Genomic DNA, 27,630 nt, shown 5'->3' with positions numbered 1-27,630 from the left:
GGGTGGTTTATGAAGGTCTAATGACTTCAGAAAGGCCATAAATAAGCATAACGGTATGTCGGTATGTTTTGAAAAATTAATGAGCTGAATTCAGTATGTTGTTTCTTTATTTGTTGTGTAATAAGCATTTAGCATTTCTCGCATAGACCAATAGTCGCATAGAGCAATTCGTGAGCTTAGAATAAGGTTCTATCTCCGTTTAGGGTAGTTCAGAGATATTGAGAGTCAACGTTTTTACATTCCATTATGTTCTGTGAGATGGAACCTTTGTATTTTATGAATTACTAACTCAAAAATGTCAACATTTTAAAAAAACAACACCACACAAGCATTAATAAACACCTAATGGATCAGATTATGTAAAAAAACTCAATTTTGACAAAAATGGAGATAGAACCTTATAATTCTAACGTCACGAATTGCTGTAGCTTTAAGAGGCGTGTGCGTCAATGAGGTTGAGCCGCGGTGTCTCCGAGGCACCACATTCACCTTCAGTTGATGGGAGTGGAAAGGACCCACACCGACTCCATGGCAACAGCAATGGGAGGTGAGAGAAAACCAGTCTGTAAACATAATCAAATGAAATAACCAATGTTTGTAGAACATATTACATATAACGTGAATGAACGACATGACACGATTTTTCCTTATGTTTTAGAAGCAGATACGCGCCAGAGACTTCTGCGCACCGTCAAGAAGGAGGTGGGTGTTTTCAGATGAACATTATGATCGAATGGGAAAAACAAACATAGCAGGCTATTATTATTATTATATATATATGCGTAAACCTCCGACAGACAGGGGGGAAATTGTCCTGTTTCCGAAAAATGGTCATGATTGTTTTGACTCTGTCAATTACTAGGCTATAGCTAACCTATCATTGTCTTTTCGTGAGAACTGATTACATTACACACTGTATAATAATATGCTAAGATTTGATATCCATCAGGTTACAATAACAGTTTCCCCATTATTCAAAGAGGCTATTCAAAGTAAAAAATAGTTAGCCTGACAAGATGTTCAATCTGTTTGGAGCTAGACCCATGGCTGTTCTCAGAAGCATTTAGGGCTTATTATGTTTGATTGGGGTTTGGTTTTGTAGAATAGATTACACCTGTAATATTCATGGGATGACAGAAGGGTGACAGAGCCTCCATCACAAGTCTAACCAGACTGGCACAGGTTCTAATGATTTTCATTTGTTTGTCATGTAGACTGAAATGGAAGGAAGACATTGTCTGTTGTTATTTAACCAATGACTTGATCTAATGAGTGAAACATTCTAATATTTTTTTTTTAGAACAAATAACTAATAACACATTTTTCTGTATTCTGAGTTTGCAAGTGGAAGCTGAGGTAGCTCTCTCATGATCATTATTTCCTTTTTCATCTGCTTCTCAGATTAGTGAGCTGTCCCTTACTCGGTGTGGTCAATCAGTAATGGAGAAATCTGTTTCTTTTTCATTGTGTTCTTGGCAGACCTTTTAAAGGTCTCATAAAAAGCAACATGACCTTATGTCATGTCACACTAACAAAGGAATACAACCGGAGTCTGTGTGAAAGAGACATTTCAGCTCCTGTTGCTTTCCTCTAGTCTTCATAGAGGCCTGTGGTAAAGCTTATCAGTAGAGCCCAGACCCACCCTGTCATTGAAACTGCCTTGGCCATCCTCCTGAGACCCAGGAAGATTCACAGACCAAGCCCCCCTCAGCTCTCAGTGTTTATGTAGGTGATCTTAAATAAACTGCAGTGAAGCAGAGAGGGACCACCAGCGCAGTCTGTCCTGTTCTAAGGCTGCACACTTTAGCTCTCACAGTGGCACATAGAACAACCGTGCCAGTGATTTTATTGCCCTGTAGGCATTGGATAATAAGCATTGTGGAAAAAAGCACACGCCTTTTCTGAAAAGCCAGGGTGATAAGATTCACTGCAGGAAGCTTTTGTAGTGGAGCATGTTAAAGGAAACATTTTTGTATTGTGAATGGTGAATGTATGAATGAGTGGCAGATCTTGAGTTATAAGCTCCATGAGCTATTATATGTGTTATATGCAGTGGTGTAGTCTAGTTTTTTCTAGTGGGTATACTGTGATTTTTCCCTCCCAGCCTCATATCGTTAATTTCAGAACGCCATAAAAATAAATCTGCGCTCCCTGTCTAACGTTATATATATACAGTATATCTAACATTACATGTTATAAGGCTGATCTGTGCATGATAGTGCTGCATTTTGACATATTTCATGTCGCATCTCCCCCCGTTGATGGTATATGACGCTAGTATAGTCAGTCCCAATGGTCCAAAATTCAAGTGCTTCGTAACACAGACGGGGTGAATTTTATGAATGAAAGTGAAAGTTCTGTCACAAAACGCCCTTACGTATCCTCACACATTTTTAAGTGGAAATCCTTGGCCTTTCCTAGTGGGTATACGTTACCATCCACCAGGATGATGAGGGTAGAAAATAAAGGCGGTGGACTGGCCTAGTCAATCACCAGGCTTAAATCCAATAGAACATTTTTGGAAGGAACTGTAGATCAATATTCACCAGTGGCTCCCCTGGAATCTTCAAGATTTAAAGACTGTCTGTGTTTAAGAATGGCCCAAAATACCACCTGATCACTGTGAGATTCGTTTTTTTCGTACAGCATCTTGAAGCTGTCATTGGAAACAACGGCTTCTCCACCAAGTATTAAATGCATTTCAGTTAGAGTGTTCAATTATTCCACTGTATTGCACATTAATGGTATTCCAATTTCTTTAGTTGTGTAGTTTTATTGAGTTAATACCAATGGCTGGACTACATTTCATGTAGTCAATTAAAACAATTGTTGAGCTATAATTGTAGCTATAGAGTATGCACCTATGTAGAGCGTATGTGTGTGTGTAATATGCTCAATTCTATTTGGCCATGTTACAACCTACTCTGTTCGTATTAATTCTGGTGTGTCCTCTATTCTCCATGTTCACGGATGATTACCAATGATTGATGGCTTTTAGCAAAGGGTTCTCTCCACCCCTCATCATTTCTCAAACTGGTTGTGGATCCTGGCATGGGCTCAAATGGTTTGTTGTAACTCATTCATCTACTGTATACAGTATATACTTTTTTCCTTTTTTGCCATTTTCCCAATTATAGTAAGTAGTTCATAATTTCAAGGTTTTCTGCATCTATTCGTCTTTTTCGTCATGATTTAACTTGGTTACTGTTTGGAGGTTCTTGTCGTTGATGCTCAGTTTCTCCCTCTCCAACTGGCATGTGCCACTCTGGCTAATGCCTACCTGAGTTTGGGCCAGAACTATGCTCTTGGTGATGAGTGAGAGAAGCATGCTCATGAATTCACCATGTACAAGTTACGACTACAGAGTAGGGAGCATAGGATTGGTACAAACATGTATTTTTAATACAGCATTTGTGATTTTGATGCAGTCCCTCATACTACCTCCGCCTTAGTCTTGATATCTCTCTCACTCTCTCTCTCTCTCTCTCTCTCTCTCTCTCTCTCTCTTTCTTTCTCTCTCTCTCTCTCTCTCTCTCTCTCTCTCTCTCTCTCTCTCTCTTTCTCTCTCTCTCTCTCTCTCTGTCTGACTCTCTATAACCCCCCTCCCTCCCTCTCCTACACATACACAGTACACACATACACACCTGTGTTTACACAAGGAGAGAGACACACACACACTCATAAAGGCACAGGGCACAGAGGGTAACAGCCAACAGTTCACCTTTCATTTACTTTTCTCTATCAGTCACTTTTTTGTAGCCTATCTGCATTGTGAGGAGAGGATTTCAGGCCTCATCTGAAGCTTGATAATCAGCCTGTTTCATGGAGGTCTCTAGTTGCCTCCCAGCTTAATAGAGTTTTCTCTCTGATCTCAAATCACACATGAATAAAAAAAAAACATGAATACAATTATTGTCACAGATGCCCAGATGCCCAGATGGGAGGAAAGCCTCTGTTGTCAGTGATAAAAAATTACCGTGGTACCTGTGGCGTCATGGGAACATATTTGAGATGCATAATGAAGCTTTGTTATGAATAAACTATGAATGAATAGTCCTGTCAGAGAATAAATATTTGGCCACCCAAAGCTTGTATTGCAACCAAAAGCACTTGTTTTGTGACTGACAGTTATTTACTCTGCATAAAGACCAGGACTGTCAACAGATGACAGACAGATTTTATCCATGTATGTTGCCACCCACATAAAACAAAATGTCAGTACCGGTAATACAAAATCTGTAAATTTCAACAGGTGTTTTTGTGGCAATCAAAATATGCTATTCATGTCCTGTTGAAATGCATCCAAGGAAATTCATGGCTGAAACATCTCCCACAAACATTATATCTTATTATTAAACATATCCATTACAACAGCAATACCATTGAGGATTTACTTGAGCAGTGACCATAGAAATTGTATGTGGAATGGAACAAGCTTTTTTTAATCTATTAGCTTTGATATGGATGGCGCAGGATTTAATTGGAATACACTACACTAAAATCCCAAATCACTCTACCGAATCTCTCTCAGGCTGTAGTGGTTTGATGAGGCCTCACTGTGACAGCATAGGTGTAGAATGATACTTAAGAGAGTGGATAAGCTTTATCCAAATTACAACAGCCTTAAATAGTGTAACAGTTAAGATTCACACATCTTAATCCCAATTGTTTCAGCATGGAGGTATTATCCTTTAGGCAACTGCTAACTGTAGCTGTCAAATGAGTCCTGCTCATGGAGGGCACCATTTATATTTTGTTCTTACCTGACAAAGCCATACCAGAGAAATGTAGTGCTCATAGGTTGCACTTTTTGGGTTCCAGAATATATCTCTTAAAAGGGAGTACATAATAACCTAACATGTAGTGGCTGTAGCCAATCACTACAATATACTAGCAAACACTGGCCCATAATATCTCTCACCTAACTATGATTGTTTGCTGATGAAAATAAATGTACCAATCATCATACGTAAGAGTCATTCTGCTGTTGCTCATTGATGAATGTTCCTTGTTGACGTGGTTTCTCTCAGAGAAATAGCCAGTGACTGATATGATACACGGAATGACACGTGCTGTCTCCATAGAAACCAGCAGGTCATCTGGTTAGGCATCTTGCCAGTTAGATTCTCAGATGACTGGATTCACTCTGAATGATGGGGGAATAGAGCCAATAAGGTTGGAGAGGAGTACTGTGACCTCCAATTGGCAAATCCACTTAACCCACCAACCAACCAATCAATGCACTGTGTTTAGCATTAAGATTGAATTAATTGTAGTGTGTGTGTGTGTGTGTGTGTGTGTGTGTGTGTGTGTGTGTGTGTGTGTGTGTGTGTGTGTGTGTGCGTGTGTGTGTGTGTGTGTCCCAATTATAATTATTTATCTCATCCTCCGTTATTCTACACGAAGCAAGCTAGCTGACATATCTTGTTTTTTGGGGAGTTAGTTGCCCTGCACCGTGAGAGGTTTATCCGAGGAATCAGCTTTTTCCTCTATTGTTGTTTTCTTCACCAATACCCTTATGGAGAAAAAACGTTGTTTTATTTCAAATGATGGAATCACTGTTCACTTCTCGCCTTCCAAGAACCTGCATGAGTCACCAGTATTTGTCTGTTTTTATGTATGTGAGATTACTGCCCTTAGTTTGTGTGTGCAATATGGAGAGCTGAAAACACCAGCTGTATTCATCTTTATCTGTTCTGCACATTGCAACGATAAATTATTCTAAACCGATAATGCTGTCACCTATGAAGATGAACTGGAGAAATGTCTTCAAGCATGTAAAGGTCTGTGTGTCTGTGTGTGTGTGTGTGTGTGTGTGTGTGTGTGTGTGTGTGTGTGTGTGTGTGTGTGTGTGTGTGTGTGCGTGTGAGAGTGAGTGAGTGAGTGAGTGAGAGAGAGAAAGAGAGGGGCCTAATGGAGAAGCAATTTTATCTTATTAAATAAATATAAATGTATCTTGATATATTGATCAGTAGTGTGCTGTATGGTTATCAACGTTTTCAACAATTGTGTTGATGAGGCTGTCATCCACCATGATAAATTAATTTTGCATCACACCTTATTACTGTGCGAACAGACATTGAGGGAGTTTTCTTACTGATGAAACAACATGCTTAGATAAGTTACTGTATCACCTCTGGCATTGTGTAAGTTCATGGTAATCTTCTCCACAACATATTCTATTACCAAACAGGAACGACAGATACTGTGTGATCTTTTTTCGCTTCGCTCTGTCAAAACAAATGCAGCTGAAAAGATGTATCAAGACTCACGCATTGAAATCAAGACTCATGCATTGAAATCAAGGCACCCACTTTGAAATCAAGGCACCCACTTTGAAATCAAGGCTGCAGTAGTCAGCCTCCCCAAATATTGGCTTCTCTGTAGGAATCAACATCTATGCAGCAGTATAATCTGTCCTCATTACAACAGGAAATTACAGCTATCTCTGCTGCTCTATCCGGAGGCTGATTTCCCAGATGCAGAGCAGAGCGATGCCTATGCTAGGAGATATCCCTTCCCTTTAGTTACCATGGATGGCAGTCATCTTGACTGCAGCTCTGATGCGGTCTCTGTGAGCACAGCCTGTGGTCACGATAGCAAAGGCCATGGGAAACCACTCTGTCAATAGTTTCAAATGAGTCTTACCCAGGCAGTACACGTTGTGTGCTTTGACCACCTCCTGCTTGTTTTTCCCAGGTTGTGTGTGCGCATGAGTGGGATCTCTGCAAGTTTTGACGTCACTGAATGAATTGCCAGTTGAGTGATAGCGCTAGCTTTGATGAGACATGAAAAGCCTGTGACACTCCATTCACAGCTCAGGAGATTGTAAACCCAGTGAGAGACCCAGGGGAGCGGGCACAGACCCCAGACTCCCCGCCCATCTACAAACCTCCTCAGCTCTATCCAGCTGAGAACTGCTAGATACGAGTCAGTGACTCATCCATGGAACTACTCAGTTCCCTCTTCCTCCCCTCCTCCCCTTCTCCCTCTGTCTTTAACCCTGTCTTTTGATTTCTCTAGCTCAACTCTAGAACATCTGATGATGCTTCATATTCCCTCATCAGGACCAAGAACATAATTCTAATATGAATATAATCAATACATATAAATATAAATATAGTATACTATTAGACCTTAATAATTCTATGTTCCTCATCGTTGCCATGGACCCGTGATCATTATTGAGGAGGTCTGTGTCTCTCCCTGTGTTTTCCTCAGGTGAAGCAGATCATGGAAGAAGCTGTCACCAGGAAATTTGTTCATGAAGACAGCAGCCACATTGTCTCATTCTGTGGTGAGTATTAGATGTCGGGACAAGCTCCTCATTAATCATCTAGCCTCAACAATGGAAATAAACTCCAACCGATTGTCACTATTATATTTCCTCCTGGTGGAAATGAATCTGTCTGGTTGAATTGGTCTCTGAAAAATGTCCTGATCCTGATTGTTTCGGTTGGGCAATTAAAACCGAGAGAGTCAATGTATTTTCCCTTCCAAATACCCAAATCGCCTTTAATGTGTTGTCTGAAGACCAAGCTCAGTATTATCTTCATCATCCAAAGCCATGTTTTTTGCTTGCCTCCAACTGGTGTTTTATGAAGCACGGTGTGAGAGGAACTTCCCACATACCTGTAGGTGATCACACTTCTCAGATGGACTCACTGTTGCATATGGACCCTAAAGACAGATTTATCAGAAACTGTCTGGGAGTCTTCAATCTTGTGTGTGTGTGTGTGTGTGTGTGTGTGTGTGTGTGTGTGTGTGTGTGTGTGTGTGTGTGTGTGTGTGTGCCTGCATGAGTCACCAGTATTTGTCTGTTTTTATGTACCGGTATGTGAGATTACTGCCCTTAGTTTGTGTGTGCAATATGGAGAGCTGAAAACACCAGCTGTGTGTGTGTGTGTGTGTGTGTGTGTGTGTGTGTGTGTGTGTGAAACCCTTCAAATAAGTGTGGATTGAGACATTGATTACCTAAAACCCCATTTCCCTAATCAGTAACACTTTTATGCTAAAATACAAAGAACATTATACCAGTGTACCACTATCAACATTATTTAGAAAATAGTTTAATTATAGCCTGATGAAGAAGAAAAACATTTAAGCCTCAATCTAAAACAGTCAAAGCAAAGTCCAAAGTCCGTCAGTTAAAGTAAAATCTCTTTATGTATCTGTAGGAAAGGTACAGTATGGTGAAAGTAAGGGGAATTACTTGGTGCTAATGACTGCTGTATACTGTATATAGGTGTGAAAGAAACAATTCACACGTACACAGACCGACTAAGACATGAGGGTGGATGATGTAGTAGTCATGGTGCCTCACTGCTATAATACTAATGTGTACTGTATACTAATGTGCAAGATATTTTAGCAGCAGATAAGAGAAGAGAGAGTGGTAGATAAAAGTCTGCATGTCACACTTTGATCACACAGTGGATGTGTGTCAGAACATTAGGGATTTAACACTATCTACTGTACATCATGACCTCTTTTTCGTATACATTATTTTGCTCGGATGCTTTCTCACATATATGATGTCCTTTTAGGATGATGATGAGCCAACACATTCCTGTCCAGCACCTCGTAGGCACACACACACACACACACACACACACACACACACACACACACGTCACACAGGTGAAATAAACCCAATGATTCTAATGGACTGACACATCAGAGTCGAGTCACACATAGAGCAGGCTTTTCACAGACCATTACCCTTTTACGGCATGGAGGGACTGACTCCATCACAGCGTACAAAGAGCTCTGCCACTCCGCTCACAGTCATCAGTTCAGCCACACTGTCTCCCATCTCTTTTCGTGTTTTCAGTTTCATTTTATGTTAGAGGACACTGAATTGAATACTGCTTCAATGTGACAACTTCAATGTGTACCTCTTTAGAGGTATGGAATTGGATTTGAAGCAGTAGTCCAAGTTATAAGCAGTTGTGTTATAGCTAATTGTATCCATGCATGTTCTATGTTTTGTAAGCCCATATTTTAGCAAAGACTCTCACATTGTCAGTACTGCAGGCTTGTTATATAGTCATCACTAGTGCCTTCTGTACAGCCTGGGCGTGTGAGGTTTTAACAGCTGCTAGCAAATTGTGTGATCAGTCTAAAAGCTCTCCAATAAGGCTCTCCCATCCTACTACAACAGGAGAACAGTCTGGTAACATCCCTATAAGAACCTCTCCTCTCTCACACACATGCTGTGGTGGTTGTTGTTAGCTAGCTCCCCCTGGGCTCTCTATTGTCGGTGTCTCTCACTCCTACATGTGCTGCTCAGGTCTCCCAGGCTTTACTCTCAACTGTCACACAAAGACTCACAAGATGGACGGGGTAAGATGAGGCGGAGGAGAGCACTTGCTGAGGCAGGACCGGGGAGTAATTAGCCCCTATCATCATGGTCACATTTACAAGTCACCAAGGCTGGCTCTGTGGAAAATGTCAAGCTTTGTTGCTTGCCCTTTCACTTCCTCCAACCAAAAGAGTCATTTCCCTTCCACCTTGTTGTGATCGATGGTCATAGTTACATTTATTTTTATGGTTAGGACCAATTTGATAGTGTCACATCACATTAAAGATGTTTCTGTCTGTAAGTGTTGTTAATTGGGCACATTGAAGAATCCATGAGCATTAGTGTGCTGGCCATATATAGACCTTGTTGATGTCATATTGTGAGATCCCCTGTGAGCAAGGCACTCAGCTCCTGGTCAGGGGCAACACAGACACACAGTCTCTTAATGTGCTCAGTTGCCACAGATACGGAGTGATTAGAGGTCATTACTCCAGTAGCAGTGATTACCTTTTTAATAGGAGTGCCTGCTTGGACAGAGGACTGGGCTCCACACACACTCATTTCCTATATGTGACAGATTTAACCACAGGTTTGGTTTGATGCTGTCCATATTGCTTTAGATACAATGCTTCAGCGTTATATATGAAACCAAAATATCTGAAGATGTGGATATTGGTTTGAGATGTTTACCTCAGTTTTATAAGATTAAGTTATATTGATGTTCAAGTGTACTCCGATAGCTGGAAATACTGAAGGATGGAAGAGGGAAAAGCTGCAAACTGCCTGAGCTATACATTAGCTTGAGACTTTCTTGCTATTGAGGCTTGTGATGATGTTATTATTCTTGCTCCCATAATAATAAGAAGAAAAACAAAGAGCGGAACACAGTGATGAAGAGAAAGGCATGACGTGAGATAGAGAGGAATAGACACTGTAACAGCATATTATAGAGAACACTACTCAAACATTATTCCAAAACTACTCAAATACAGGGTTAGCAATAAAAGAACTGCAAGAAATACTTTTTGCTAGTATTTATTTTCATACTCTAACTCTATTTTTAAGTGAAGTAGACTGCTGTCAACAACAGTAGCTAATATTACTGTAACTGATAATGACACATTATTGTATTGAGAGCAGTTATTGTTATAGTATAGTCATTTTATTAGTTTGTTATAATAGTGCTGTAGATACAGTAATTCAAATGTGTGTTTACTGTGAAAACGAGTTGTAGGGAGGTAGTGGCAAAGACAGAAAGATAGGGGGACAGAGAGATGTGCGAGACACTACAGGGATAGAGTGAGGGACAGACAGACAGAGAGAGAGAATGAGAGACAGTGCTAGAGAGAGGAGAGAGGGAGACGATGAATCACAGCCCCTCCTTTCACTGCTGTCTCACAGAGCTGGAGTGCTCCATCAGCATGGGTTACCATGACAACTACAGCCTTCCTGACCCCATGCGAGCAGAGCTACAGGCTTAGTCCTGAGAGAGAGAGCTCAAATGTCAACACAGCTCAGGGCGCTGCCACGTAGGCCTTATAGGAAGATCTGTGTCTGTGTTTGTATTCTGTACTGTGTATGTGTCTGCAGGTGTGTATCATTTGTTCACCGCTTTGTTCCTCTTGAACAAACTGTGTGTGTGTGTGTGTGTGTGTGTGTGTATGTGTGTGTGTGTGTGTGCATGTGTGCCTGCATGTGTAACGTGCGTGTGTGTGTGTGTGTGTGTGTGTGTGTGTGTGTGTGTGAATGTGGAAGCACTTCCATTTACTGGATACGTTTTTGGCTTAGACAAAGATAATTATGTTTAAGGATAACCTGCTGAAAATTAATTATTTCAGCCAATTTTCAGTACAGCCTCAAGCCGCAAAGCTTGTCTGAAGAGGTTAACAATTATGGTTCATAATAATACTGACTGACACTAAGTACAATACTGTACTTAGCAATACTGTACTGAACCATTCGCACTGTGTTTGTGTGCATTCATCATAAAATTAAAATGTGTGTGTGTTTGTTTGTGTGTACATGTGTGCATGTGTCTGTGTCTGTGCCTGTGTGTCTGTGTGTTTGGTCACTCAGCTGCGGTAGAGGCGTGTGTTCTCCACGGGCTTAAGCGACGAGCGGCAGGCTTCCTGCGTAGCAACAAGATAGCGGCGCTCTTTATGAAGGTGGGGAAGAGCTTCGCCCCAGCAGAGGAGCTGTGCAGGAAGGCTCAGGAGCTGGAGCAGGTCATCGAGAGCAAGTGAGAGAGCAACCTTTTCTACACACACACACACACACACACACACACACACACACACACACACACACACGCACACACAGATCTCAGCACAGCACAGACAGAGACAACAGCATACACCACAGCACATACCATAGCTGTTGAAAAAAAAAAAAAACATTCCAATGTTTGAACAACACACTACCTTATTGTTATGATTTACCAAACTAATCATATTGCCTCCTCCCTCCTTCCTTTGTTTCAGACGGAACCAAAGCCTGCCCAACCAAGACAGCTTGAGAAGGCTACCCAGGCTGCCCAGCCTCGGCCAACAGGTCATCAAACACTTATGGATCCGCACAGCCCTCATTGAGAAGGTGCTGGACAAGATTGTGCTCTACTTGGTAGAGAATAGCAGGTAAATCATTTGGTACAATGACACTGTTACCTGTGAAAGGCAGAACTAGGAAATCCAGAAATCCTCACCGTCATCCCTTCTTTATGTTGTAGTAAGTTCTATGAGAAAGAGGCCATTCTGATGGATCTTGTGGATGGACCTATCCTGGCCTCTTTGTTAGGTAATAATTAGTTCTATTTTTCTCATTCATATTTTTGAATGTAATTTGTTATTAGTAGCATTATACTTTCAGGATTATAGACATTGCTTGTCATGAGAGATCCTTGTTCCATAACAAAAGAACAAAAAAACTATAGCATAATATCACAGAGACTGTAGTGTATACTTGTATTAATCGATGCCTCTGTCACTCTGATACTCTCTCTCTGACAGTTGGGCCATGTGCGTTGGAATACACAAAGATGAAGACAGCTGATCACTTCTGGACGGACCCCTCGGCCGACGAGCTGGTGCAGAGACACCGCATCCACAGTGGCCACTGCAGACAGGACTCCCCTACCAAGAGGCCTGCCCTGTGTGTAAGTGAGCTGGGAGGGGTAGAGGATTCAGCTCTAGCAACAACACAAAGACACTCATACATACTGTATACAGCATTATCCCCTGGAATGCATTGTTCTGATATTTATCAATTGTCGTTTATTTCCTGACACTGCAGCACATGTCGCCAGAATTTCAGTGACTAACCTTCAGTGACCAATTTCTGTCCAATTTCAATTCCCCTCTCTTGGAAGGAACTTGCTTTGGTCTGTGCATTAAGAAGCACACTCTGTCCAGAGGGAGAGGAGAGTGTACTTTTAATACACTACTCTTATGTTGTCAGTGACCCCTGCAGCCAGGGACATCTTGCACTGTCTAACACTCTTATTCTACGCTTATAGCAGAGAGTTATTGCAGCAATGTATCTTTGGCAGGCACAGGGCAAAAATAATGGGTTTTGTCATCAGAAATAGAATAGAGATGGTTTCTGTGCCCAGTTACATTTTCTTGAAGTAATGGAATCCATTTTAAATGTTAAGTCATTTGAGGCCAACGTAGATAAAAACATAGAGCTAGAGGCCTCAATGACAATGTAATATGGGTAACATTATTATATTGCATGTCTGGCTATGCACATTTTCTGTGAGTGGCTAATCATTAAAGTACACCACCATAAACAAGTTGAATATGATCATTGGTGGATGAACAATACCATTATTGCATAAGTGGAATCTGCTCCAGTGGTGTGTGAAACTTGCTTCTATGAGAGATGTGGTAGAAACACTGCTTGTGTTTCCAGATCCAGAAAAGGCACTCCAGCAGCAGCATGGACGAGCGGCCCTCCCCCTCCCCCTCGGCTAGGGACTATGTGGAGTCACTGCACCAGAACAACAGAGCCACCCTACTGTTTGGCAAGAACAACGTGCTGGTGCAACCGGTATCCACCCATCTCCTCCCATCTTTATGAGTGTACCACCAATAAATGAATCATGACCATCCCTAGATATGTTGTACAAGCACAGGTCTGACCCCAATATGTAAGATAGAGCAGGGATGAACAGACACAGCGATGTCTACCATTTCTTCATCATTCATTAGTACAGATACTAGATAGACACTGTTGAAGACAAACTCCAAACACTTGCCTTGATCTGAAACAAATGTCTCCCTTGTTATTCCAGAGGGATGACATGGAGGCTATCCCAGGGTACCTTTCTCTCCACCAGACAGCTGAGATCATGACACTTAAGTGGACGCCCAATCAGCTGATGAATGGCTCAGTCGGAGACCTGGATTACGAGCACAGGTGTGGAGAACAATTCACTCATGATCATTATTTGTGGCGGCAGCTGGTGAAACCGGGAACAAGTCGGCAAAATACTGCAACGCAATAGATCCGATGAGTAATCCCCGTTACTACCTAGTTAGTGTAGAGTAGTAGGGATTACTCACAGAATCCATTGCATTGCAGTGTTTTTGTTATGCACACCTTGAAACTGGAAAAGCCAAATGTGGTGGAACCCCAGAGAAACAGAGACAGAGGCCAGGAGAATATACAATGATTTATTAAGGATGATATACACAAAGAAATAGGCCCTACACTAACTAGTGGAAAAACAAACATAAGGTGTGATGCAGGCGATAGTTATGGGGTGTGTAATTATACTATGTGTGTGTGCGTGTATGAGGTCAGGGGTGTTGTATTATGTGCTGCGATACTACCCTAGTGAGCAAAGTCCGAGATCCTTTTCGGGCCAGGGAGAGTGATCCATGAGAGAGTAGTCCAGAGGGGAGTCCAGGGGTCGAGCCAGGGAGGGAAATCCAGAAGAGAGTAGTCAGAGGGGGTCCATACAGAAAGTTATGTTCAAGCGTTGGATCTCCGTCTGTAGCAGGGTTAAGTAGGCGGCTGTCCAGGTGGTGATTGGGACAGCTGGGCTGAAAGGTAATAGCCCACACCTGCTGCAAACAGAGCCAGAGATCCGGCCCACTCAATCCGGCCGGGAGGGGGCGCCAGAACGAGGCTCACGGGGGCGTGTCAGATTAGGAGGCACAACAGTTTTGGCTTGACTAGCGAGTGTGTCTTTGATTTTCACCAATGTTTAAATTTATTTAAATTTTTCAGAATAAAGGTCTGAACATTTTGATTGGTTGCCGACTTGTTTCGCTTTCACCAGCTGCTGTCACATTTACACTAAGATGTGTATAGGAACACAAGTATCTGTCTGTGTCTGTAAGTTTCTCTGCAGTTGTGGTATAGTGGTTTAGTGTCAATGAATAATGCACAGTGTCGGTGTGTGATTCAAGGCTCTCGATCCTGGGATATACTCCAGACTGGTGAATGTGATGTGTTCTTTTTTAGGCTAAGGGGCAGCAGCTGCTGTCTTGATAAGGACACTGACATCAGACTAACCAGACATATTTCTGGTTCTTAGCCTCTTTCTCACTGTAAAATAGAATGCTCCCTTGCTCACCCACAACCTAAAATGGAAAATCCTACACCCAAACTTGACTAATTTCTACATTCCATGGAACATATTCTTTATTTAGATGTCTTCACAAATACACAAGCATGCACACGCACACGCACAAACACACACACACACACCAAACAAATTCCCTTTGCCTGACGTTGATTTTCCCCTCACTGTGACAATGTGAGTATTGATCGATGTCTCAATAATCCTGGTTTTGATTCAATCTCTTTAGTGTGTACTGGGACTACGCTATGACCATCCGTCTGGAAGAGATTGTTTATTTGCACTGTCATCAGCAGGGTAGGTGCTTATGTATCAGGCTCTTAGTCTGCAACTGAAATAAACAACAACAACCATAGTAGTTTTGCTTATTCATTATCATTAGGATAGATGATCAGAAAATCATACTGTGCCAACTGTGAAACATTTGAATGTATCAATAATAACGCAGTTATTATGTTGTTATTTCATGTTATTGTTATGCTATTATGCTACTGTTATGGTGTTGTAGAACCCATATCATGATACTATTGAGATGATCTCCTAATGAATTATCTCAGCTAGGCTAGCATTCTTGTCTGGAAGGCGTTGTGATGCATTGATGGCCTCTGTGTGTTCCTCTTCAGTGGACAGTGGTGGGACGGTGGTGTTGGTGAGCCAGGATGGGATCCAGAGACCCCCGCTGCGCTTCCCCAGAGGAGGGCATCTGCTCCAGTTTCTCTCCTGCCTGGAGAATGGCCTCCTGCCCCACGGCCAGCTGGATCCTCCACTCTGGTCCCAGAGGGGAAAGGTCAGTTTAGCTCAACCACTACTCAACACTTTAATCCAGCCGTGTGAATGAGTGGTCTCAGAGAGTGGCCTCTTACATAATTCCTTTTTTCAGTTCAAATCAGCAGTAAGACAGTGGTGGTTTTCTGACTGTAACCTTCTTTGGGTTTCTGTATCCAGCTGTGTGAATGAATGTGTGAGTTAGAATTATGAAAATAGTATATCATGTCTGCTGGGGAAAATAAATAATCAAACCACCCACTCATGGCTCTTTAGTCAGACCTTATTAACATTTCAATGTTCACTGCCTCTAAAGCCCATGGGAGTCCCTGTGCTTCACTATGCTTTCATGATTCGTCAGGCTATTCACTCTAATTGTGACACGGTCTGGTTAAAAGGGTTGCATGTCAGCAATTCTCAAGTCGCACAAATGACCAAAAAGCTTCTTCTTTATTATTTGTATTTTTTTACGTGTTTTCCGTTTTCTTGCATATTACAAAAGTGTAACAACAGTTTTAGAATCACTAAATACTTATAATTTGTGAATTGGATTCACTGTATCACTGCCATAGGCTACTGGGTAAGTGATACATGGCTTGTAAACAAACTTACGTTTTAGGACAAAAGCATTGAATGTGTGATCATCTAATTGTGTGTAGTTGTGTGTTTTTAGAATGTTGATGTTCTATCAGCATGTTGTGATGTGCTAAACATACAGTTAGATGTTCGTAGCGATGTTCCTTTTTAGCGCTAGCCTACTAGCAGCTGTTTTTGCGTGCGTTATAATTCAGAGTGCGTTTCTCCGCTATTTGGTTTGAGGTGTACCAACATTCAAATAAGCATATCTTCTTAAACTATTTTCATCATTTGAAAGCTTACAATCTGCAAATGACAAATGACATTGCCCTACTTAAGGACTTTTTCACCAGACCCTGTCACAATTTCTCTATGGTTATACAGTACTGTATCTACAGGCTATCTCATCTCATTTCTCATTACAGGGGAAGGTTTTCCCCAAACTGAGAAACAGGTGTCCTCAGGGATCCATCGACTCGATCTCAGATAAGGAGGAGGACGAGGCCACCGACTATGTCTTCCGCATCCTCTTCCCTAACAGCCAATCAGAGTTTGGTAAGGGACCTCACCCCTCCAGAGCACTGGGTAATATCCAGGTGTTCTATCAACTATGTTACTTTATCAGATTGATTTCTAACTGCTCCATGCAACAGTCACAGTGTTTTAAAACTGTCCCTCATTGTCCCTCATACAGTGACTATAACCCACCCTCCCCACCTTCCCCCGGGCACTCCTCTCCTGTCCCGCTCCTTCTCCCTCTACCTGAGAGGACACCCCCCCTCCAAAGCCCAGACTCTGGTGGTCCCTAAGCGCTCCTTCAGCTGTCCTGGAAACCCCCCCAAGCCCACAGGGAACAGCTGTAATGTTGTCACACCTCAGCTCGTCTACCCGTCCGTCTTCCCGCTTGCCTCGCTTTAATTGCCAACCTGCCCTCTCTCTCCCTCCTGCAATGCTTCTGGATGATTCCCTTAATGGCCTGCTCTGTCCCCTCCTCACCCTCAGTCCCTTACAATAACCCCCTATCAGACAATAGGTGGACAACTGGCTGAAGGATCATCGTCCCTCCCCTGGGGAAAAAAGGCTTGATCTCTAGGTACACAGGGGTTAACAGTAGTGGCATAAGCATAATGTTCATATAGACCTATTTAGAAAAAGAAAGGGAAAAGATAAAGAATTACAGAACAATAAAAAGAGTCCCCTGTACCATGCAGACAGTTGTTCACCATCCCCAGATTGATGATTGCCCAAATGTCCCTGTGGATGTACTTGATCCTCACTCTAACAGCACCTGCAACAGCAACCCTTACTCCAATCCAGTAATTGACCATTGATTGATATGTGTAATTCAGCTCTGATTAGTTCTTGAGGGTCGTCTCTCCAGAAGGATCCAAATCATCAGAAGGAATTTCACTGTGCTTTGAGAGCTTGAGCCTGTGTAGCCACTAGCACTAACCTCATGCAATGTGCTGACGACTGTGTGTGTGTGTGTGTGTGTGTGTGTGTGTGTGTGTGTGTGTGTGTGTGTGTGTGTGTGTGTCTGTGTTGTTATTGTGTGGTGCAGTGACTCCTCCAGACTTGATGGATCAGGGGGTAAACTTGTGGCACCCCACCCCAAGAAAGTCCTCCTGCTCTTCCTGTTCCCAGGGCAGCTTCTCAGATGGAGGGCCACCCAACGGGTGCAACCATGAGAGGTCAGAGACTAGTACTTTTTGGATAAGGAGGCCTGCTCACTTTGTTGTCTTTCTGAGATGGATAACATACAGAATATGGTATAAATATGGTCTGAAAGTTTTAGTTTTTGTGCAATATATTCCACTGCAGGGCCCCTTTGAAGCTGCTGTGTGACAACATGAAGTATCAGATCATCTCCCGGGCTTTCTACGGCTGTATGTAAACACTTCAGTCTGATGCATTTTTTGTACAGATAATGTATGATTCATAGGAATGCCTCCAAGATTATTCACAAATTAATGCTGCCTCAATTTTCATTTTAGACTTTAATTAAATAACATCAAATTGTTAATTAAATGTCAACTCTTTGATGGACTTATTAAATACTGTACCCATCAAATCTCTAAGGAGGACCATTGTATGGTGTTCTGTTTGTGTTCCAGGGCTGGCATACTGCCGTCACCTGTCCACTGTGCGAACGCACCTCTCTGCTCTGGTCAACCACACCATCGTTGCCCCTGACGCACCATGTGATGCCTTCAGGGGCCTCACTGCCGAGGTGTGGCAGAGGTACCTCCAGGACTGCACTGTAAGCAGGATTAGCAGCGTCACCATGGGTCTCACTAACGTCACCACACTGCTGCAGCGACAGCCCAATACCCCTGACAAAATGCTAAACACACACACACACAGTTTTCCATATTCATCCGCTGCTTATCACATCGCTCACACTCTTCATCACATAACCCTATGCCAGTGTGACTAATGCTTGGCCAACAGCAACAGACATTTTTTATGGGAGGGATTCATTTGTTTAATGAACCGATGTTGAATCCATGCATTTCTAATCAGCTGTGTTTATACAATATTACAGTTATAAATATCTGGGCACTGAGTAGGATTATGGATTATATCTCACAGTTCTAAAATTGGTAGATTAAGATGTATTCTACAGTATTAGCCTCAGCCTGCCATTCTGAAGGTTAATTAACACAGTGGGGAATACTGGTGAAGAATGACTCTATAAAAGCCATCAAGCCTCTTTTGATTTTGTCTTTCCCTTATCCAAATTCAGATTACTAGTATTTGTACTACTAGTAATTTAATTTTAATTTTGCCATTTAGCAGACGCCTTTATCCAAAGCGACTTACAATTACGAATTACAGGGACATTCCCCCTGGAGTAACTGAGGGCATAAGTGCCTTACTCAAGGGCACACTAGTAGTGGTGTGGTTTCAGGCGGGATTTGAACTCACAACCTTCCGATCACAAGTCCAACTCACTATCCACTAGACCACCACTACCCCTAGTATTAGTTTATTTTATTTGATAAAAGCAAACACACATAATTACATACATATACAAGGATAAAATCATCAAAGATAAAACACAATTAAGTCCAAGTAGTCCAAGTTTAATAGTACTGTGTATGTTTTTGTGATTGTTTGAGTGTGTCCATACTGTATCTGTATATGGTGTGCACAGAAGTATAGGAAGGATTTTATTATGATCTCTGTGGTAGTGTATTTGTGTACCTTTCTGTGTATATACTGTATGTCAATGTCTATATGTGTGTTGCTGCTGGATGACCATGACCTTATCTTGCTTTCCAGACCTATGAGGAGCAGGAGCTGCTGCGTTTGGTCTACTATGGTGGAGTGGATCCCTCACTGCGTAAGGAAGTCTGGCCCTTCCTCCTGGGACACTACCAGTTTGGAATGTCCGAGGCTGATAGGAAAGAGGTTTGTGTCATCCTCAACATTCTGGTTGTATACGGAGGTTACCACTCAACCCCTGACCCCTGACATCTCTGACCATGTGCAGGTGGATGACCATGTTCGGGCATGCTATGAGCAGACTATGAGTGAGTGGTTGGGCTGTGAGGCCATCGTGCGTCAGCGGGAGAAGGAGCAACATGCTGTAGCGTTGGCCAAGTGTTCCTCTGGAGCTAGTGTGGACAGCACCATCCAGAGGATGATGCACCGTGACTCCACTGTCAGCAACGAGGTAACACTCAGACACAATACCCATCTGCTGTGCCGTCACTGTCCTGTGAGATTCTAAAATTAACCTTTTATTTTCATCCAGCTCACATGCCACAGATGGATGTCTGCTGTTGCTTGGTTTTTAATAGTGTTGATTGAGTATGGGTAATGATAGATTAGTTGCTAATTCCTCTTTTCAAAGATACTAAATCTACATTTCCTCAATGATATAAAACTATACAGAATGTATTGCCAATTTTGTCCATGATCGTATGAAATCTATTGTATGAGGATGTGATTTGTTTTCTCTGTGCCATGTGACCCTCCCCTCTTGGTTGTCTGATACTCACCTTGCCAGTCATCACAGAGCTGTTCAGACAGACAGAGTCTGGCTCGTTTGCAGAGTGACTCTAGCAGCAGCACCCAGGTACCACGCCCTCACTACATAACACACTGTGATTAATACACTGCATACTCTTACAATTAGGGATGGTAGTGGTAGAATAAAAGGTGGGTCAATGCTGAACACTGTAGTGTAGAGAATGTAAACACTAACATTAAAACCCACACATTTGAAAAAAAAGTGAGTAAATGCTATTTACCCTCCACTATATCACTGCTTGAAATGTGTACATTATGTACAGCCTGTTTAATTTGGAATACTTTTAAAATACATTATTGGTTTGTTATCACATTATATTTTTCCTTTGCCGTTTAACATTATACTGTTGGTAATGACACTTTGTATAGGCCTCCCACATTGAATAGTTTGGATGAAGGCTAGATGTTCCATTCACACATTTGAAGCCATCTACAGTGCACTGTGTAAGTAATGGGACAGTGAAGTATGTTTTATTATTTTGGTTCTACACAGCAGAAGTTTGGATTTTAAATTTACTATGAGGTTAAAGTAGAGATTGTCATGGCCTGGAGTGGTCCAGTGGGCGAGCACCGCGGTCTACAGTGCACACATACGCCCATGTCTGCATGGGTTTGAATCTGGCCCATGCCCTCTCTCCTTGCTTTCCTGTCTGTCTTCACTATATCTGTCCAATAAAATTACAGCAGCAGCAGAATGTATTCTGAAGTGTACGGAAACAACGTCAGCTCGAGTGCAAGCAATTGCCTCAAATTCATTGGATGCTACAGTAAGACAATGACTGAAATAATGCCATAGGGAGTCAAAAACTGGAAAGGTCTTGACTGACCAAGCCAATATTCAGATTTAAATCCAGTTGAACATGCTTTTAATTTCCTGATGATAACATTTTAGCCAGAAAGATCTCAAAACAACTGAAGATGTCTGCAGTACAGGCTTGGCAGAGGCAAGGCAAGGCAAGTTTATTTGTATAGCACATTTCATACAACAGGGGCAATTCAAAGTGTTTTACATACATTATTTAAAAATACAGCAAGAGCAGCATAGTTAGAAAATAAAAATTACAATGAATAAAAAAAAAAAGCAAATATAAAAAGTAAATAGTTAATGGAAAAAAGACATTGATAGAAGTTGATACATGTGCTGCAAAACATGAAGGTTTTTATCTTAGATTTAAATATTTTAGGGGTTGGGCCTGTTTGATTTCTTCAGGGGGTTTGTTCCAGGAGCATGCAGCAGCCGAGCGTGACTGAAAGCTGCTGCACCGTGTTTTGTTTTTACTCTTGGAATGATTAGCTGATTAGCCTCAGCTGACCTTAGGGACCTTGCGGGTATATAGGGTGGGAGGAGATCTGATATGTATTTTGGTCCAAGACCATTTTGTGATTTGTATGTAATTAGGAGGATTTTTTATTCAATTCTCGGAAAGACTGCTAGCCAGTGCAGGGATCTCAGGATTAGTGTAATGTGTTCAAATGTCTTTGTTTTTGTTAGGACCCTAGCAGCAGCATTTTGGATGAGCTGCAATTTACGAACAGCTCCTTTAGATAGGTCTGTTAGTAGACCATTACAATAATCAAGTCTACTCGAAACAACGTTTTTCAAGGTCTTGCTTGGACATGAAAACTCTCATTCTTGTTATGTTTTTCAGGTGATAGTAGGCTGATTTAGTTATCGAGTTTATGTGGCTGTTGAAGTTTAGATCAGAGTCTAGAATTACACCAAGATTTCTGACCTGTTTTTTAGTTTGAATAGAGAGAATCAAGTTTTGCACTGACTTTCGATCTTTTGTTAGGTGCACCGAATACAATTATCTCTGTTTTGTCCTTGTTTAGTTGGAGGACGTTTTGATTCATCCAGAGCATCACCAGAGAAAATATCCAGCATCTGGTGGGATCAATGGGTCGCAGATTTCAGGCAGTTGCATTCAAAGGATGGTCAAACCAAATACTAAACATGAATTGCTTATATTGGACATTTGATACATCTGTGCCATTTGGGTACCCTGAAAAGGGGAACTATGCATACAAAGTGGTGTAATTCTTCTTCTTTTTTTTTTTTTGTAGAGCCAAAGAAGAAAAAATGCTTCACTGTCCCATTACTTACACAGGCACAGTGTTTGAAAAATTCGAAAACAATCACTGCTGTTATTTATTCTGTTAAGAGTTCTAATCTTATGTGGTTCTTTCTACATGATGTCTTACATCACCTTTGCTTTTTTGAGTCAATATTCCTCACCCCCACAGTCTCTCTCCTGCTAGTTCTTCATATCCTCCCACCCCTTCCCCTGGAGTAGCTTGCTTCCTTTTGGTTTGTTCTTTCAGGTGTTTGAATCCGTGGAGGAGGTGGATCAGATCGAGACAGAGCCTAAGAGCGACGAGGCAAAGCAGGTGCCCAAGATCCCCAATGGGGCACTCCAGAACGGGACCGGCTCCCCAGACTCGGGACACCCCTCCTCTCGCAACTTCTCTGTCACCTCTGGCCTATCAGATCGCTCACTGAGCACAGAGGACAACGCCGCGCCCGACACAACCCTCAAAACCACCAGTGCTTTTCAGCACCCCCCAGCACCACAGAGCCAAGTCAAACCCCATCAGGAGGCAGAGGTAGATAACACAGAGTCCAGGTCACCAGCCCTGCAGGAGGGAAAAGACCTCCAGGGCGAGGACACACTGGAAAAGGGGGTAGAAGGAGAGGAGGAGAGAACAACTAAAGTGACAAAAGAGACAGAGGAGGCCAAGACAGAAGTTCCAGAGGTGGAGATGGAGAAAAAGATAGAGACAGTGGAGGACCAGTCAACAGACTCAGGTGAGAGGGAAACACTGAAAACACCTGCAGAGACAGTCGAGGTAAAGACCCCTGAAGAGGAGACTGAGTTATCTAAAACAGAAGAGGAAGCTGTGGAAGCAACAGTGGATCCAAAAACAGATATGTCCAAAGGAATGGTGCTTTTGGAGACTAAAGAGCCTGCCACAGGAGAGACAAAAACTTTAGAAGGGGAGCCAGATACAGGGGAGGTAAAGGCTGTAGAAGCAGAGGAGTGTGAGACATCAAAAACAGAGTCAGGAGAAACAAAGGAGGATGAAACATTAAAAACAAACTCTGCAGAGCCAAAAGAGGATAGGACTTTGATTTCAGTGGTGGCTGAAGACGTTAAAGAGGATAAGACTTTAAAACTAGATTTTGATCAAACTCCAAAAACAAAAGCTGAGGTGAAGAGTGATGAAACATCAAAAGAAAAAGAAGCTGTAGACATGAAAATGGAAAAGACAGAAATTGAGCGAGAAGTAGAAACAAGTCAGGATGACACACTGAAACCAGAGGAGGCAGCGGAGATAAAAAGTAATAAGACGTCAACACCAGAGGAGACTGTTGATGCAAAAGTAGAAGATACTAAGAAATCAGAGGACAAAGTAGGGAAAAAGGATGAGGTGACAGTACTATTAGAGGCCAAGCCCCCAGAGATAGAGATTCATACCACCCCCTTTGCAGAGAGCAGAGTGTCAAGAGTGATGGAAGCCTTTGGTACCACTCAGAGCGAGGAGGCTCCAGCCAACATTGAGTCGGACGAGTCTCCCTCGGCCATAGAGATGGAGGAGATCCTCACAGCCAAAGTGACCATGGCCCCCTGGGACAGGAAGGGCCTGTGTGAGAGCTCTGGGGTTGGGGTTCTTTTCTCGGGCCCCACAACAGGCTCTATCCCCCACCTGGAACTCCGGCTGGAGGAGGAGCAGGGCAAGGCCAGCCCAGAGGACACTGAGTCCATCATGTCTGAGGAGCCTGAGATGGAGAGTCTTTTCCCCCAGCTTGACTCTCTGGCCGTCGGTGGAGAGAAGAACGAAGCTCCCTCCCCAGTGTCCTCTATTGGAACTACATATTCTGTATGCACTTTAATATATATATATTTCTTTGCATTTCTAGTCAAGATACGTTCTGGATTTATGTAACAGTGTGTTATACAGTTGTTAGTAAGTTTTGCTTACATGTTTTTGCTCTTTGTTGTAGCAAGAGCTATTAGACATGTACACACTCAACCTGCACCGCATCGAGAAGGATGTCCAGCGTTGTGACAGGAACTACTGGTACTTCACTCCCACCAACCTGGAGAAACTGCGCAACATCATGTGCAGGTAAAACACTTCCAATCACCATTCCTCTTTTGTTGACAGATGGACAGACTTGGTCAAGACGTTCCTGCTCTAGAAATGACAAGACCCTATGGGTCAAGGAGCCTATAAAGGAGCAAACGATATGAGAGGTTTAAATATGTAAAGCTGTACAGTGTAAATATGGCAGATATGAATGATGTGAAAATGTGAGTGAATATGAGTCACATTGTATTATCAGTACAAAGAGTATGGAGAAAGGTTTACTATGGATTTAATCAGAGTGATGGTGGTTGTCTTTGCAGCTATATCTGGCAGCATCTGGAGATTGGCTACGTGCAGGGCATGTGTGACCTGCTGGCTCCTCTCCTGGTCATTCTGGATGATGGTAAATCAATCATCCTTCTCTCTTCTGACAAGTTTAATATTAATAGTATGTTTCTTATTGACTGGATTGAATAATAAAATGTGTATTATTATTTTTTATTACACAATGTCACAAGACAAAGCACAACAATATGTGACAGGGTCTGGTGAAAAAGTCCCTAATTAGGGCAACGTAATTTTTCAGTTCTTTGCAGATTATGAAAGTGCAGATTGTAAGCTTTCTTATGATGTGTCATACATTGAAATCTGAAAATAGTTGAAAGATATGCTTATTTGAATGTTGGTACACCTCAAAACAAATACCGGAGAAAATCTCTCTGAAAAACACGCGCGTTTGCTACCATCCCGCTACCTAGCAGCTAAGAAAGTACATCGCTATGAACATCTAACTGCATGTTTAGCACATCACAACATGCTGATAGAACATCAATATGCATAAAAAACACACATAACTACACATAATTAGATTATCACACAGTCCTTGCTTTTGAACACGTCCTAAAACGTAAGTTTGTTTACAAGCCATGTATCACTAACCCAGACGATACAGTAAATCCAATTAACAAATTCTAAATATTTAGTGTTGGTAAAACTGTTGTTTGTTATATTGAGTGGGCTCTTCAACACTTAAACTTTTGTAATATGAAAAAGAAACAGAAAACACATCTTTAATTGCCGGCATGCGGACCTTTTCACCAAGCCGTGTCACATATGATTAATGTATATCATATTATACAAGGTATTGAATAGTAAACAGTATAATATTCAGTATTGAATGGTAAATGGTATTGAATAATAAACAGTACTCTCTCTCTCTCTCAGAGGCTATGGCCTTCAGCTGTTTCACTGAGCTGATGAAGAGGATGAATCAGAACTTTCCCCATGGAGGAGCCATGGACACACACTTCGCCAACATGCGCTCTCTCATCCAGGTGACAGAGGCACTTTGTAACTAATCAGAAATCATGACACGCTTCTCAACAATAAAACAACATTTCCGTCACTGTGTTTACCACCGACCAACCTCTTTGCCTCTCCTTTATCTTCTCCCCCCCCTCTTCCTTATCCTCTTCCCCCCCTCCCCCACTATCTCTCTGTCTGCTCTCCTCCCTGCCTTCACTCTCCTCACCCTTCCCCCTGTAGATCCTGGACTCAGAGCTCTTTGAGCTCATGCACCAGAATGGCGACTACACCCACTTCTACTTCTGCTACCGTTGGTTCCTCCTAGACTTCAAGCGTGGTAATGACATCCAGCTGAGGGGATTTTACAACATGCTAGAAAATGGCAATTAAATAGAAGAGAGATTCTGTTTTCTCTAAGCACATCCTGTCAACAAAATGTCAAACAACGAGACAGCAGGCTAACAAGACATACTTTTAATGAGCCTTTCCACATCCAGGATATGGCAGACAGTCAGATCACTCAGAGAGAGACCCCTCAGGAGTTGTTTATGAATAAACACCACTGCCACTGCATGAATTGGTTACACAATTGAAAATAAATTGAGGGCACACTAAATGTATATCAGTCTGTCTATCTCACAATTAATCCTTTCCCACCTGGCCAATACACCTCTCTGTAAACAAACTCATTCTTGCCTCCATATTCTACTCCCTTGACTGATGACTCATGTTCATGTCACGTCCACCCCACCTCTTCACAGCCCTGCACACCAACTGCAGTCCTTTGTCGGCCTGATGTCTACTCCCCTGTGCTTTTTCTTCCACAGAGCTGGTGTATGATGACGTATTTGCAGTCTGGGAGACCATCTGGGCAGCCAAGTATGCCTCCTCTGGCCACTTTGTCCTCTTCATTGCCCTGGCACTTGTAGAGATCTACAGGGACATCATTCTGGAGAACAACATGGACTTCACAGACATCATTAAGTTTTTTAATGGTAAACTGCCACCATGAAGCAGCTTGTGCAAAGCACCAGTTAAGGAACTGAGTTTAGGCACCAACTGTAGATTTCAGGTTCATTCTCAATGTGAAAAAGTATTGAATTGCTCCGAGAAAGATACTTAACCTAAAATTGTCTTTTAATATCCCTACTTTATTTATTTTATCTATTCATTTCTGAATGGGTAATAACCTTGAATATGGGTTCCTGCTGAGCGAATGAATTGTTTAGTGAATGATACATACAATTAGGAGGATAACGTGTCCAAGAAATTCTTAACCTCAGACATTGATGTTGGCAGTGGTCCACCAGCAGGACAAAACCTTAATATTCTCTCATCTCCTCAGAAATGGCTGAACATCACAACATTAAGCAGATCCTGACTCTGGCCAGGGACCTGGTGTTCAAGGTGCAGACTCTCATTGAGAACAAGTGATCCGGTGCTGGCATTTCTCTCTCCCTCTTCCTCTTTCCTGTCATTCTGTCGTATGTCATCCAAGTGTGAACAGCTTCATAAAAAAAAAAGAGAAATCAGGTCAGATCAGGGGCCTCACACAGCACAGCCTTAATGGGCAACCACCGTTTGCTACTATACCTTATCCACCTCATCTATGTGGTACTAGCCAGTGTATACCCTATTACATTATTACCAGAACTAATTTCAGGTTATGTGATGTGACATCACATGTGACAGTGATTGAATTGCGATTTTTACCTCTTTGTGATAATCTTAATCTGAGTCTGATTCCTCTTCTTAGTCTTAATAAACAGTGACATACATATAACATTGATTTGTGGTAGGCATATGCCTTTTGAACAGTGACCTGCCTTGAGTGAAGTGGAGTTTGAATAGGACTGGTTTCACCCAGATTTAATTAATAAACATTTCCCCATCTGGATTTGTTGCTCTAAAACGAAAAATGTCAACATCAGTTAAACCTTGAATTCTTTTACCTTGAAGCCTTTTA

At 42.1% G+C, this 27,630-nt stretch overlaps 1 protein-coding gene across 1 annotated transcript; it reads left to right on the top strand.

Annotated features, from left to right (window-relative positions):
* Positions 1-528: 528 nt before the first annotated feature.
* sgsm1a (small G protein signaling modulator 1a) lies at positions 529-27,098 on the top strand (the record flags this gene model as incomplete). Its single annotated transcript, XM_080531492.1, has 26 exons — positions 529-547; positions 659-702; positions 7,222-7,297; positions 11,381-11,543; positions 11,785-11,937; positions 12,030-12,097; positions 12,310-12,455; positions 13,214-13,351; positions 13,596-13,720; positions 15,121-15,188; positions 15,515-15,678; positions 16,658-16,787; positions 16,927-17,091; positions 17,794-17,923; positions 18,054-18,118; positions 18,347-18,492; positions 19,518-19,646; positions 19,729-19,911; positions 20,248-20,316; positions 22,593-24,149; positions 24,274-24,398; positions 24,680-24,762; positions 25,584-25,693; positions 25,905-26,001; positions 26,492-26,659; positions 27,010-27,098. 26 exons carry the CDS (start codon positions 529-531, stop codon positions 27,096-27,098), a joined length of 4,410 nt encoding a protein of 1,469 aa, XP_080387618.1.
* Positions 27,099-27,630: the final 532 nt, after the last annotated feature.

The sequence above is a fragment of the Nansenia antarctica genome (assembly GCF_963989245.1).
Source record: "Nansenia antarctica genome assembly, chromosome: 5".
Taxonomy (NCBI): domain Eukaryota; kingdom Metazoa; phylum Chordata; class Actinopteri; order Argentiniformes; family Microstomatidae; genus Nansenia; species Nansenia antarctica.
The sequence above is the reverse complement of the archived record's forward strand: the minus strand, read 5'-3'. Positions and strand labels throughout refer to the sequence as shown.